The 14,204-nt window shown below is 43.9% G+C and overlaps 1 protein-coding gene across 2 annotated transcripts in view; it reads left to right on the forward strand.

Annotated features, from left to right (window-relative positions):
* The first annotated feature begins 8,725 nt into the window (after positions 1–8,725).
* Positions 8,726–14,204, forward strand: part of SPOCK3 (SPARC (osteonectin), cwcv and kazal like domains proteoglycan 3) — a 436,458-nt gene continuing 430,979 nt past the window's right edge. Inside the window, exons 1-2 of one of the 2 annotated variants that reach the window (XM_060301385.1) lie at positions 8,726–8,883; positions 9,693–9,863. In XM_060301385.1, coding sequence (XP_060157368.1) covers positions 9,693–9,863 — 171 coding nt within the window. In that variant the 5' untranslated portion in view covers positions 8,726–8,883. Of the gene's footprint in view, positions 8,884–8,948; positions 9,359–9,692; positions 9,864–14,204 lie in introns of those variants that run through there. The other variant, XM_060301384.1, reaches the window with a different exon arrangement.

Raw genomic sequence — 14,204 nt, forward strand, 5'->3', positions numbered from 1 at the left:
ACGATAGTAACCACTTGCATGAGTTACCTTACAACAGGAGGTCCTGGTAAGAAATGGGAAATTAACAAGCTACCACCAACTGGAGTAATTTAGGAAAGGTCAAAGGAGAGAGGAGACTCCAGTCCATACGTCCTACCAACCTCCCAGAAACCATCAAGCTGTAATCCATGTTGGCTGAGAGATGCGTGTGCCACCAGGAAGGACCCTGTGTCAGAATGATTGGCCAGAGACAACCCGGAAACTAACCCCATGACCATAACACCCGAGACAGAGCCATGTGGAGAGCAGTCCTCCTGGGCTCCCTTACCCCGCTGCTCTCTGCCCGGGCGCCCCTTCCCAATGACGTCTCTTGCTTTGTCAGCATGAGTGTCTCCTCGGACAATTCATTTCTGAGCGTTAGACAAGAGCCCACTCCTGGGCCCTGGAAGGGGTCCCCGTTCCTGCAACACTAAGATTACATATTTAATACAATTTTTTAAAGATTCTGTTTCTATGATTTAAATGTTTAACACATCTGAAATGCACTCTGATTCAATGAGTGAGGTATTAGACTTTTGAGTCAGTTAAGAATAATTTGGGGTTGGAAGACCTCAGGGAAGGTGGCAAATTGGAGGCATATATTAACTTTCCCCTTTCTTGAAACCACCATAAAATAATGACAGAGGGATTTTTAAACATACATAAACCAAAAAGCAGATGATATCAGCTACAGAATGATGATGGAACTGGGCTGAGTAGGGAGAGTAATGGGACCAAGAGCACAGAACCCTAAGAAGGTGGACAGGATGAAAACACTTGATCCCCAGAAGACTCCACAATTAACAGCACGTGGTTACTTCTTCACGTCTAGGTAAAGGATAAGGCTAAGGTAAGGAGGAGTGGCTGAATATTCATATAAGAAGCAGTCAGACCTACTCCAATGACCCTTCCCTCCTGCAAGAGAAGGCAGTGGATTTCCTAGAGGATAAAACACAGGATCCCTGGAAGCGAGCTGATCATGCCCAGATGTGTGGAGTTTACATCCAAATGCACGGGGATTAAGCAAATGTACACGGGCTGAGCTGAGACCCCTAACTCTGCCCCAGCCAGGAATTCAGGAGCAGCTGACTGGATGGTTTGGGCTCAGAGACCCTCTTGCATTGTGGTCAAAACCTTGGCCAGAACTACAGTCATTCAAAAGCTCAGCTGGAGCTGGACAGTCTCTTCCGAGGTAGCTCACTGGCCTTCCTGGCAGCCTGGTCCTGGCCAGTTGTGAGGAGCCTCAGTTTTTCCCACATAGGCATCTTGAGGGTCCTCACAACTTGGTGGTGGTCTCTCCAGGGAGCAAATAATCAGAGAGACAGCCAACCAGCCAGACGGAAACCATTCTTTTTATTACTAGCCTCAGAAGTCACATAGCATCATCCCCTCATTTCCACGTGATGCCATCAGGGCCCAGGGGAAACTCAGACACTCTGTCCTTCTCCATCCCCATGTCCCCCATTCTCAGAGGCAGTGAGAAATCCCACTTTTGCTGGGAAGATGTTAGTAGGGGCTGAACCTACAACCCAACCACCCATGAAGAGGCAGTGCTGCTATGAATGAGTGCCTCATTTTTGCAAGCAGTGAGTTTGGCAGGGTCCAGATAAGAAGCTGAATTTACAAATCTACCTAGCACTGTGGTTATCACCTAACAGGGGAACTGCCTACTTAAAAAAAAAAGACTAAATAGGATCCAGTCATAACATAATATCCAAAATGAGAAAGATAATCAACAGACACCAATACCAAGATGAATCAGTTGTTGGAATTGTCTGACAAGGATTATGGAAGCATAAAAAGGCTTCAACATGTAGTTACAAATTATCTTGGAACGAAAGGAAAACCAGAAAACCAAAGAAGTGAACACTATAAATAGAACAAGATAACAGATAAATTGAACCAGATGACCAGATAACTGAAATAAAAAAACTCACTAGGTGGGCTCAATAGCAGAGCAAAGATGACAGAGGATTAGGATAAATGAACTGGAGAATCAGTGAATACATGAATTGGATTTACCTAATCTGAATATCAGAGAGAAAGTGGACTAAAAAAATAAGGAAATAGCTTCAGTGAGCTGTGAAGAAACAAAAGAACTAACATTCATATTATTTGCACTAAAGAAAAAACAGAGAAAGAGACACTGACAAAATACTTGAAGAAATAATGCATGAATACTCTCCAAGTATGGTGAAAGATGTAAACCTAGAGATTCAAGAGACTGAGTTAACACCAAATAGGTTATACCCAAAGAAATCCACTCCTGAAACATCTGAAAATTTTAAACAAACAAAAAAAAATCTTAAAATTGGCTAGAGAGGGACCATATTACTTACAGAGAACAACAATTCATATGACAGGAAATTTCCCATCTGAAACCACGGAGGACAGAAGGAAATGGCAAAACATTTTTCAAGTACTGAAAGAAAAGAACTGCCAACCACAAATTCTATATCTGGTGAAACTATCATTCAGGAATGAACAGGAAATAAAGATGTTCTCAAATAAAAGGAAATGAGAACAAAGATCACTAGCAAACTTATCTTTTAAGTATGGCTAAAGAAATTTTTTAAAGAGAAAGAAAATGATAGCAAAAGAAGGCTTGGGACTTTAGAAGGAAATAAAGAGGGGCAAATAAGACTAACCTTATTAGTTTCTTAAATCATATTTGATGGTTAAAGCAAAATTAAAACATCACCTAAGTGATGCCCTACATATGTAGAGGAAATTCTTAAGACAATTATATTTAAAGAATCAAGAGGGTAAATGGACCTAAATGGAAATAAGCTTTCTGCACTTTGTTCAGAGATAAAAATTCCATATCAGTAGACTATTATCAGTTAAATATGTATATGGTAATATCTAGAGAAACCAAGATAGACTATACATTTGGTCATAAAACAAAGCTCAATACATTTAAAATAGTTGAAATCGTTCATAGCATACTCTGTGACCATATGGAACCAACTAGAATTAACAACATAAAAACAATATAAAAATCTCCAAACATCTGGAAATCAAACAACACACGTGTAAACAATCTCTGAGTCAAAGAGAAATTTTAAAAAGAAATTAAAAATGCATAGAACTGAATGAAAATGGATATACAACATATCAAAATGTGTGAGATGCAGCTAAAGCAGTACAGGAAGTAAATTTATAGCAATAAATGCTTATAATTAGGAAACAAGGTTCTAAAATTTATAATCTAATTTCCTACCTTAAGAAATTAGAGAAAAGAAGAGCAAAATTAACCCATAAAAGGAAAGATATAGTGAAGATAAAAGATCAATAAAATTGGAAAACAATAGAAAAAAATCAATGGAACAAAAGTCTGATTTAAAAAAATTAATAAAAATTATAAAGCTCTAAGAAGACTGACAGAGATGGGAGGAAGACACAAATCATCAGTATCAGGGATAAAACCAGGGCTGTTCCTATGGATCGTGCATTCACTAAAAGGATGAAAAGGGAATATTACAAATAACAAATAAATTTGATAACTTAGAAGCATGAATTCCTTAAAAATCACCAACTATCAACACTCAACCATAGTGAAATATGTAACCTGAATAGTTCTCTACCAAGTAAAGAAATTAAGCTTGTAATTAAAAAGCTCCTGAAAGGAAAAAAAAAATGTCAAGAAAAATATCTCAAGATCTCATTTCAAAGTACAACCTGAACTAAATTGAGCTGTATTGTTGTTGATTGCAGCCCAGAACTGGATTACTATAGCAAATCTAATTAGCATTACTTGTTTAAAAAAATTTTAAAAAAGAGCAAAAAGCTTGTTTTGCACTAGCCAGCTAAAATAAGTAAACAAAAATTCACAAAGATAAACATAAAAGGTTCTTTGTAAATCTTGATTTAGAAACTCTATCTATAGCTATTTGAGGACAAAATATTGTCCCTGTACCCGAGCAGGACCCTATGGGGCCTTCTTGGGACAGACCCCTCCCCCCATATCCTCTGCTTGAGCTCCTCTCTGAAGTACCCAGATAAGAGTATCTGATGCACATTTCCTCAGTTTTTCAGATGCTAAAACCACCACCACATGGAAGAAATTAACTACCTGATGATCAGGAGCATGTAGCCCCCAGACCTTCTGGCACCTAAGGACTGATCACCGTCCATCAATCAGAGAATTGTGCACGAGCTGATCACACATCCTGGGACCCCTGCCCCACCCCCACCCCCCACTTTGCCTTTAAAAATGCTTTGCTGAAAACTTTCAGGGAGTTCAGGGGTTTTTAAGCGCAAGCCAGCCATCTCCTTGCATGGCTCGGCAATAAACCTTTCTCTGCTCCAAACTCCAGCGTCTTGGTTTGTTTGACCTCACTCCGTGTTGGGCGCTTGAACTTGTGTCAGGTAACGGCCTAGGGAAAATAACATTCTGAGTCAAAGAATAAATTCTCTCCACACACATTCTTGTTTTTTTTTTTTTTTTTTTTTTTTTGCGGTACTCGGGCCTCTCACTGCTGTGGCCTCTCCCGCTGCGGAGCACAGGCTCCGGATGCGCAGGCTCGGCGGCCATGGCTCACGGGCCCAGCCGCTCCGTGGCACGTGGGATCCTCCCGGACCGGGTCACGAACCCGTGTCCCCTGCATCGGCAGGAGGACTCTCAACCATGCGCCACCAGGGAAGCCCCAAAATTTATTTATTTTTGATGCCCCTAATGAAAATTTTAGAAATTATTGCTACTTTCTGTTAAATTAAGATCAGATGATTTATAAGACTTAGATGGTTTCAGTAAATAAAATTCTGAGATGAGGACACAGAATGATCCCTCTTGGCATGATTCCAGGATGGTGTTGGCAGGTCTTTAATTTGGTCCTGAACTTTTAATACCAAGGGCTTTGCTTCATTTTTTCTTCTTTTTTATATGCTGAATTCAAGCTTATAGATGGAGATGGCATAAGGCATCACTCTAGACAGTAGACTTTTATAGCTCAGATATTGGTTCCCTCGTCTTATAATGTAATATTTCAGACATGGCCTTAGGATAACTCACTTAACCCTAAACCACAGCTCTGGTGACATCAGACACTCTGCAAAGCCCATTAACCCCCATGGCCCCTTGTCTGCGCCAGCTGGATGTAACGGAAAGGCAACCACACTTGCTTGGTTGGCAACAACATTTTTTCCTAAAGACAGAGCTGCAGTTTGGTCAATTCCCATCTCAGCCCACCAGGTGGGTCACCTGCTGGTTCCTGGCTTGCTGCTGCTGAGACCCAGCATCTGAGGGGATAAGGTCATTTGAGGCAGGGACTAAGGTGCTAGGGGAGCTCCTTGCTTTCATGTCACCTCTTTCCCTGACTCTGAGTAAGGGTGTGTCCCAGCTCTGACTGAAACAGAGAAACTAAAAATAGAATTACCATATGACCCAGCAATCCCACTACTGGGCATATACCCAGAGAAAACCATAATTCAAAAAGACACATGCACGCCAATGTTCATTGCTGTGCTATTTACAATAGCCAGGTCATGGAAGCAACCTAAATGCCCATCGACAGAAGAATGGATAAAGTTGTGGTACATATATGCAATGTAATATTTGTCAGCCATCAAAAGGAACGAAATTGGGTCATTTGTTGAGACATGCATGGATCTAGAGACTGTCATACAGAGTGAAGTAAGTCAGAAAGAGAAAACCAAATATCGTATATTAACGCATATATGTGGAACCTAGAAAAATGGTACAGATGAACCGGTCTGCAGGGCAGAAATACACAGATGTAGAGAACAAACGTAGGGACACCAAGGGGGGAAAGTGGTGGCGGGGGTGGTGGTGGTGGGATGAATTGGGAGATTGGGATTCACATATATACACTAATATGTATTAAATGGATGACTGATAAGAACCTGCTGTATAAAAAAATAAATAAAATAAAATTCCAGAAAAAAAAAAGAAATGCACAGCAGGCGGGGGAGGAAAGATGGGGGCAGAGAGGAACCACAGAACATAAACAAAAGATCAAAACAGCAGTTTCTCTAGAGAGAGAAGACCTAGAAGCAGAGAAGCACGACCACCCTGGAGAAGTTCACAGTCCCTCACAACCATTCCTGTGTATTTACTAACAACAGGGTCCTGGGCAGTCTGCGAAGACGAAAGGGCATCCTGTGAAGCGCGTGGCATAGAGAGATGCGTGATGTGTCGGACCTTTCCTGTATATCCTTGCGATGGTTATTACAGCAGCTGAGAAAGAAAGTGACTAATGAAAGATGGCTCTGTGTGTGTGTGTGTGTGTGTGTGTGTGTGTGTGTGTGAAGAAATGGAGCTCCATCAACGTCTTCAGAGATCCCAATCTCAAAGGTGGTTAGAAAGAGACCTCTTGTCACTATATGCGGAGTATTTCTCTCTAGAATTGTGGCAGATCTGAAAATGAGGGTAAGAAAACTTAGAGAAGAAATAGACTTAATACAAAAAAAAAAATTCCAAGCAAAGTGTCTTCTATAATAGGTGTTCGTTGATGGATTAACTTCATGTTTAGTACAGGAATTGTTAAAAGGATAAAGAAATAAGTAAGAAACTCGACCTCTGGGTCAAGTTCAAGGTCAGAGTGACCCCAATGTTGGCTGTTCATGATGTATATGAGTTATTAATTGGCGTGAGGTGACAGAAGGGACAGGAAGGGGGCTGGGAATCTGAAGACTTGTGTCTTGCTGTGACCGATTTTGTAAAGCATGTTCAGAAACACAAAAACAAGCTCTAGCCCTGTCCGGTACTGTCCTGCACCAGTGTCTTACTCTGCCCACCCCAAACACCTCACCCCTCTTCTGCTTTTCTAGCCTTTCCCATTCCTACACTGGTTCTCAACACAACTGGGAAGCAGGCAGTGAATTACTCCCCTCTGGACCCCCCACTCTGACTTGCAAGGTCCCAGCTACCCCTCCCATGTCTCACCGCCTACTTAATTCTCTTCCTTTTTCCCCCCTGTGGTGCTTTGCTCACAGCAAGCTTTCTATTAACCCCCATGGAGGGGTTAAATGATAACCCGGGTGTTAACTGAAGTGTGAATTCTCTCTGGATTATTTAAATTTTGAAAGCAGGCTCTTTAAAGACTCAAACATTCAGTTACATAGGCAGCAAAACAAGGGACTTCCCTGTGGCTTTGGAAGAAGGCTGGGGTTTAGGAGTTTTGCCAGTTGGGGGAGGTGAGCTGGGCCACACCAGGCCAGCATACATTCTCTGCAGACAGGCTCGTTCTACCTCTTTGGACTCACACCATTTCCAACTTGCACTTTGTTGGTAAATCCTGCTCACTGTCAGATCTGGAGTTTGATGCCCTGTTGGAAGCTTTTCTCCCAAGACAAGTACCACTGTCACTGTGAGTTTTTCCACAGATTTTTACAACTGGTAGGTAGCAGTCCATGTGGGGCTGCATTTTTGGAAGTTGCCAGTGACAGCTAGATGTGAAGAGATTCTGTGAACATCTGAGGTTCAGCAGTGAAATACATGCATTTTGGGTAAATGGAGAATATACCTATATCTATATCTATCTATCTGAAGGTGATGTTAGCTTCAGATGGCGATCACCATGCTAAAATCCAGATCCCTATGGATTCTGAAGGGGGAGTTTGTAGCACTATCCCTCATCAAATAATCAAATATTCTGTAGCAAAGAACACACATCTTTCTTAGAGGTTGGAAGTTTTGTTTTTGTTTGTTTTTGGCCACGTGGTGCGGCTTGAGGGAATCCCTGACCAGGGCTCGAACCCAGGGCCTCTGTAGTGGAAGCGGAGTCCTAACCACTGGACCACCAGGGAATGCCCTGGAAGGTCATTTTTAATTTAATAATTACTTCTGCTGTGCATCAAGTTTCATCTAAAGCACACTTTCTGTACTTTTTTCTATCAGATTTAAATTAAAAAGAATGAGGTTTTTTAAACATATTAAAATATTCTCATTGAATTGAGAGTAAAGTACTTCTAATTTTGCAGTAGAGCAGTGAGGCTAGGATGCAGGCAGCTGAAGGACAGGGCATCCGGAAGAGGCCATAGCAGTGGGCTGACCTAAGGATGATCTAATGATGTGGTACGCAGGAATTAGAACATTCTAAAGTAACGGCCAGCTGTAGAGGCCCAAACACACATCTTTGGAGTATTAGTACACCCCAGTGTTCTCGAAGTTATCTGAAACGTGTTGACATCAATCGGTGCATCTTTGAATTACAATTGTAGATTCTGTTTTTTTTTCTCCCCTTGCTATCATTCGAGTGGAAAAGGGGGAAATGGTGGGAAAAAAATTTTTCTGAGTTAAAAAATAGATTTTTTCTTTCATTTTTACATACTATACATTTTTAAATCCTGTATTTAAAAAATAGCAGTGTTAATCATGTCTGACTCCTATTTTAATATAGTTTGAAACAAATGTTACATGAGATTGAAACGGAGAACGTGAGAAGGTACAGCTGTTATTCAAATAGCTCCTCAAGTTTCAGAAGCTCTAGGACATTTTCAAAGGTCACAGCTTTGGGAGATGGACTTCTGGCTGAAATAATCTCTAACGATTCACACAGAGATACAGAACGTGATCGCAGTGTTGTAGCCTCTGTGGATCTCCTGAAATGCATATAATGTTCACTTCGCCTACATCATCTAAGTCTGTGGGAGAGTCTGTCTTCGTCAGATTCTGCTCACAGGGGGCCAATGACTGATTTCCTTCCAGTTTATTTAGAATATGTGGAGAAGCCAGAGGGAGCCGAGTATTTTGTCATAAATGCAGATTTGGAAGGCAAAATGAGTTTCAAAGCTCTCTTCCATGGTGCAGTAGGGAGACACAGACTGGGCTTTTAAGTTTTCGGTTCAAGTCCTAGAGCGTAAACTACAGCACCCAAGGCGTTCTGATGAAAGGAGAATAAGGTACAGCACGTGAGGGATGGGGGCGGACTCACGCGCCCCACGTACTGAAGATTCTCTCCTTAAGAAGGGAAAGGAAAAGAACTTCCGCCCTTTAACATGAAGTTCACGCACACGTAGCTAAAATTTTCTGGGCTCCGGCGCATCCCTGAGGCCCCGCGGGCGGCTTCCCCCGGGGCGGGCAGTCAGAGGAGCCGGACGGTGACGCACCGAGTCGTCCTCAGCTCGCGTCCCTCTCCGGCCGCACAGCGCGGAGCCGGAGGGCAGCGGCTGGGAGACCGCGAGCCCCGGTGCAGCTTGCGAGCCGGTGCCGAGCGCGCCCCGAGCCCCGCGCCCCCGGGAGCGAGGCCGGTCGGCGGCCGCGCCGGAGCCGGTGCGGAGGGGGCGGGAGGCGGATGCGGGTCCGCGCGGGCGCCGCGTCCTCCGCTTCCAGCCGAGCCGCATCCGGAGCGCCCGCAGCTCGGATCCGGGGAGGAAGGTGGGCCCGGAGGAGGCGGGACGGGAGAGGGGTCGGGGAGGGGTCCCGAGGAGGCGGGGCGGGGAAGAGGAGCGTGGATGGGGGAGGGAAGGACGGAGGGGCGCGCGGACGGAGGGGCGCGCAGACCGAGCGGCGGCCGCGGGTGGGCACGGGCGCGCGGGGCCGGCGGCGGCCACGGGAACCGGGAGCGGCTCCGGGAGCGTGTCCAGTGCGTCCGGCGGGGCCGGGCGGCCCACGGGGTTGGCGCCGGACCTCCTCCCGCCCCACCCAGCTCCCGGCCGAGACGCGCGGTCCGGGCCCTCGTGTGAACCGGCCCCGCTTTCTCCGTCCACAGATGCTCCGGGCGCCGGCCGTGCTGTGCTTGTGCGCGGCCGCCTGGTGCGCGCAGGCTCTGGCGGCGGCCGCGGGCCGGCCGGACGGCGGCAATTTTCTGGACGACAAACAATGGCTCAGCACGGTGTCCCAGTACGACCGGGAGGCCGGACAGTGGAACCGATTCCGAGACGTAAGTCGGCGCCTTCCCGCGCTCGAGCGCGCTGCCCGGGGCGGGGTGGGGGTCAGGTTGGGGCGCGGGGAGGAAGTGGGCGCCTTGGAGGCCGCGCCGTGCTGGGGGGTCGCCTACCCGGGGTCCGGGTGTCCCCAGGTCCCCACGGTCCTCTCCCCGCCCCCAAAGGTTCGCAAAGTGCCACCTGCCCAACTTTGAACGGGGCCTGGCGCTGGCGGGCACGGCCAGGGGGCTGGCGAGGCGTTGCGCTGAGGTGGGCTCGATCCCGCGGCTGGCGGCGCACCCGGTGGCCTGGGGGGCGGGAGCGGGAAGGTGTGGGCTCGTTGGCGCCCGCCCGCTCCCGGGTACGGCGGGTGTCTGGGGCCCGGTGAGCGTCAGCCTCCACACCCGGCGAGGACCTGCACTCGATCACGATGTTGCAGACTCTGTGCGGCGAGGGTGGGCTGCCGGGGCGGCAGTGATAGGGTTAAGCTGGGGACCCCCCCCCCCCAAGTCCCGCATCCTACCTGGGAGCTTCCTCAGGGACGATGAGGTCTATCGAGACGCAGCCTGTACCTGAGACCCGACCGCGGGTCGCTGTGCACCTGCTGGTCAGTGTCCACCGCACGCGGACGCAGCGCAGCCGCGGGGCCGGGCGCGGTGGTCCCGGTGGGGCTGCCCCTCCCCCCGCCCCACTTAAGCCTCTGTGGTCGCGTTGGCAGGCGCCAGCAGCGCTCCGCACACTTGAGGACCCTCAGGACCCGCCCGCAGCGCCTCGTGCGCAGGGGCGGATCTGCTCCCTCGGGCAGATCACACTCCGTCCTCACTTGGAAAATTGGGAAAGTGAGTGGAAGCTCGGGCTAGTTTCATCCTGCGCCCTTCACCCCCAGCCGCTCGCAATACCCCTCACAAGAAGTGGCTGACAAGCCAAGCCCAACGTGGAGCCGATTCTGGCAGCCGGATTCCGCAAGAAACGCTCATTTTTACTTAAAATTCGACGTAGCATCTCATTGATAATAGGCCTGCGTATAGGTGCTGGAAAACGATGATGGTCGCATTTAGCAGGGCTCTGTCTTACATGCCTGTGAGTGAAGCCTAAGCAACATTTTACTGCTGAGTACAATTTCTTGTACCGGCGAACCCCTTACACTCCTGTTTTATTCAAGTTGATGCTGATGTCGAATACGATCCAAAAGGCCAGCAGGCGAATGAGATATTTCTAAACCTAGGGGAAAATTTCTATTCATCCTGCCTTCATTTGGGTTGAACATTTGTAACTGTTCGAATAATGCTTCCTATTATGACATTTCGTTGCTGAATGGCTACTTTAAAAATATTTAGAAAATGGATTTTATGCTTCCTTCTCTAAAACATTTTAAATCTCGAATACCTTAGTATTCTCTGACTTCATTCAAATTACTTTATTGAATTATTAAGAGCAAACCAGTCTATACTCGGACAGCTTGTAAATGTGCTTGATTTAAACGACTTGAGAAAGCTGAGTGGCCTGGAAGGATTAAATATTCCAGGATTCCTGCAGCCAGCTTCTACGGAGACCAAGTAGACTATTGTTTTGCTATCGTGTTTGCAGTTATTCTTACGTGATCTCAGGGGCAAAATCCAGCAAAATTATATGTTAAATTTAAGTAAAGGATTTACTGAGGTTTTTTTTTTGGCAGACATGTTTGAAGTACAAGCAAATATACATGCAAATGTAATAAGGATTTATTTGAAAAACTTCTGCAAGGTTTTAGGCTTACCGTTTTAGTAAGTTAAATTTTGTGGATGGCTTCTGGAGGGCAGGCAGGCGATAAGTGATTGTTCCCCTTTGAACCACCTGTAGCTTATTGTTAGCATGATAAAAGGTGTGCTGACAGTGTGAGGTCTCAATGCAGAATGCACGCTGGATCCTTATTTAGACCACCCACCCCACTGGCAATTTACATATTTTCTTTATGTTTTGGGGAGTTGTTAGCTTGATAATTTCTTTCTGTCTTTTTCACGATGTTGTTTATGGGTTGGTTCATTTTAAATTGGGAACACATGGTTAGGAGGCATTGCTTGAAACAAGTCTGTACTGCATGGGATCTACCTTTAAATGTTCTGCCTCAGCTCTGATATCTTAAATAATGGCGCTGCATACTCAGTTTTATAAAGGCAAAGAAACAAGGAAATCTGAACCTCTTCTTTTGGAAACAGTTTGACTGAAGCACTTCTGTTGAGTGCTTTTCTCCCATTAAAATATAATTAATTTCATTTAGAAAAAAGCTTTGAGATTTCTCAGCATAATTGTTGCTGAAATGAATTCTTACCGTCTTGTGGCTATTTTACACAGTTACCATTATTTTAGAAGTCACTCCTTAATGCAAGCTGGAAATACATCTTCTTTCGAATAATATTTGAAAACTATTTTGAATAATAGTTGAAAATACAATTAATCATTCTATTTTAATTGAATGATTTTTAAAAATAAATGTAGTCTTGAAGTAGGTTTTATATAATATAAATTGTTTTATATAATAAAGCTTTAGAAATAAAGACCATGGTTAGGAAATATGTGAGAGTAGGTGAACAGAAGAAGCAGGATCATTGATGACTCGTGGTGAAGGATGAGTCATCTTCCCAGTTTCCTCAGGATAAATCACAGAGAAATAAGAGAACCACAGGCAAGCTTACAGTGAGTAAGTATTAACATAGGAGCAGCTTCAAGTAATTGTGACCACTCTATACCCTGTACTAGCAACGCTCTTTGAATAAACTTTTGTGGCCTTTTTAAAGTGTACAAAATGATGTATAGACACAGAGCACTTGTATCCTTTTGAAAATCAAAATGATATATTATATTTGGTTATTGGTATAAAATTCCTGTAGAGATTCTAGTCTCCATGTTTTAGGAAAAATAAAAGTTTAATTTGAAGATAGAAGGAGGTCAACACATTTTAAAATAAGTGTGGTAGATTGAGCCAGCCTATTCAGGGTATAATGATGAGATGTTGAAATAAAGCAGAGAAACAACTCTCAACCTCAGGGTATGTTAAGTAGATACTCTGGTTGCATGGCATTTTCTACTTTTTTAGTTCTGTTGAGTGGTGATAAAATCCAGAACCCAAGACTCCTCAGTGGGGGAATTGTGGGAATACTACGACCTTCACCAGGTACAGGGTAGAGACCCCCTCACCCCGTTTTTGCAAACATGAATATATACACCAGTCTATTAGGAGAATTGGATATCAGTATCATTATAAGGAAACCATGAATCACATGGTTTATATATTTCAAACATTTATGATTTATAAGTCAATTAAACTATACTCTTTATCATGTAATAAATGAGTATGGAATTTGGAAACCAATAAATTAATCGGCAGTGAATGATATAATACCACCATCAACCTTTTATATTATTGATTTCACTGGAAGACATATACTAATTAGGAATGATAGAGGGATACTGTATGTTGGCAGCAGTACAATAAAATCTAGCAAAAGTGGCAGTGTTGGTCATGCTAATTTTAAATAACTCATATAATCAAATCAGAATTCTGTCCTTAAATTGAAATTCCAATGCTTCTGGGTTACATTTCTTTTTCAATAAAAATATCTGGGAGTGGTGGATAGGGGGAAGATGTAGGGATGAATAGGTGGATCACAGAGAAATCTTTTTTTTTAATCAAAGATACTTTAAAAAATTTTTTTTTCAGAAATATAGTTGATTTACAATGTTGTGTTAGTTTCAGGTCTACAATAAAGTGATTCAGTTATATATATATACAAGATATATGTATGTATGTATATATATATATACACACACACACACACACACACACAAGATACTGAGTATAGTTCACTGTGCTATATAGTAGGTCCTTGTTGATTATCTATTTTATATATAGTGGTATGTATATTTTAATCCCAAACTCCTAATTTATCCCTTCCACCAACCTTTCCCCTTCGGTAACCATAAGTTTGTTTTCTATGTCTGTGAGTGAGTCTGTTTATGATTTGTAAATAAGTTCATTTGTATCATTTTTTTTAGATTCCACATATACGTGATATCATATGATACTTGTCTTTTTCTGTCTGACTTAGTTCACTCAGTATGATAATCTCTAGGTCCATCCATGTTGCTGCAATTGGCATTATTTCCTTCTTTTTTTATGGCTGAGTAGTATTCCATTTGTATATATGTACCACAACTTCTCTATCCAGTTCTCTGTCCATTGACATTTAGGTTGCTTCCATGTCTTGGCTATTGTAAATAATGCTGCTGTGAACATTTGTGTGTGTGTATCTTTTGGAATTAGTGTTTTCGTTTTCTTCAGATGTGTACAGTATGGAGGTTCCTTAAAAAACTAAAAGTAG

Source organism: Globicephala melas, chromosome 6, assembly GCF_963455315.2.
Source record: "Globicephala melas chromosome 6, mGloMel1.2, whole genome shotgun sequence".
Lineage (NCBI taxonomy): Eukaryota > Metazoa > Chordata > Mammalia > Artiodactyla > Delphinidae > Globicephala > Globicephala melas.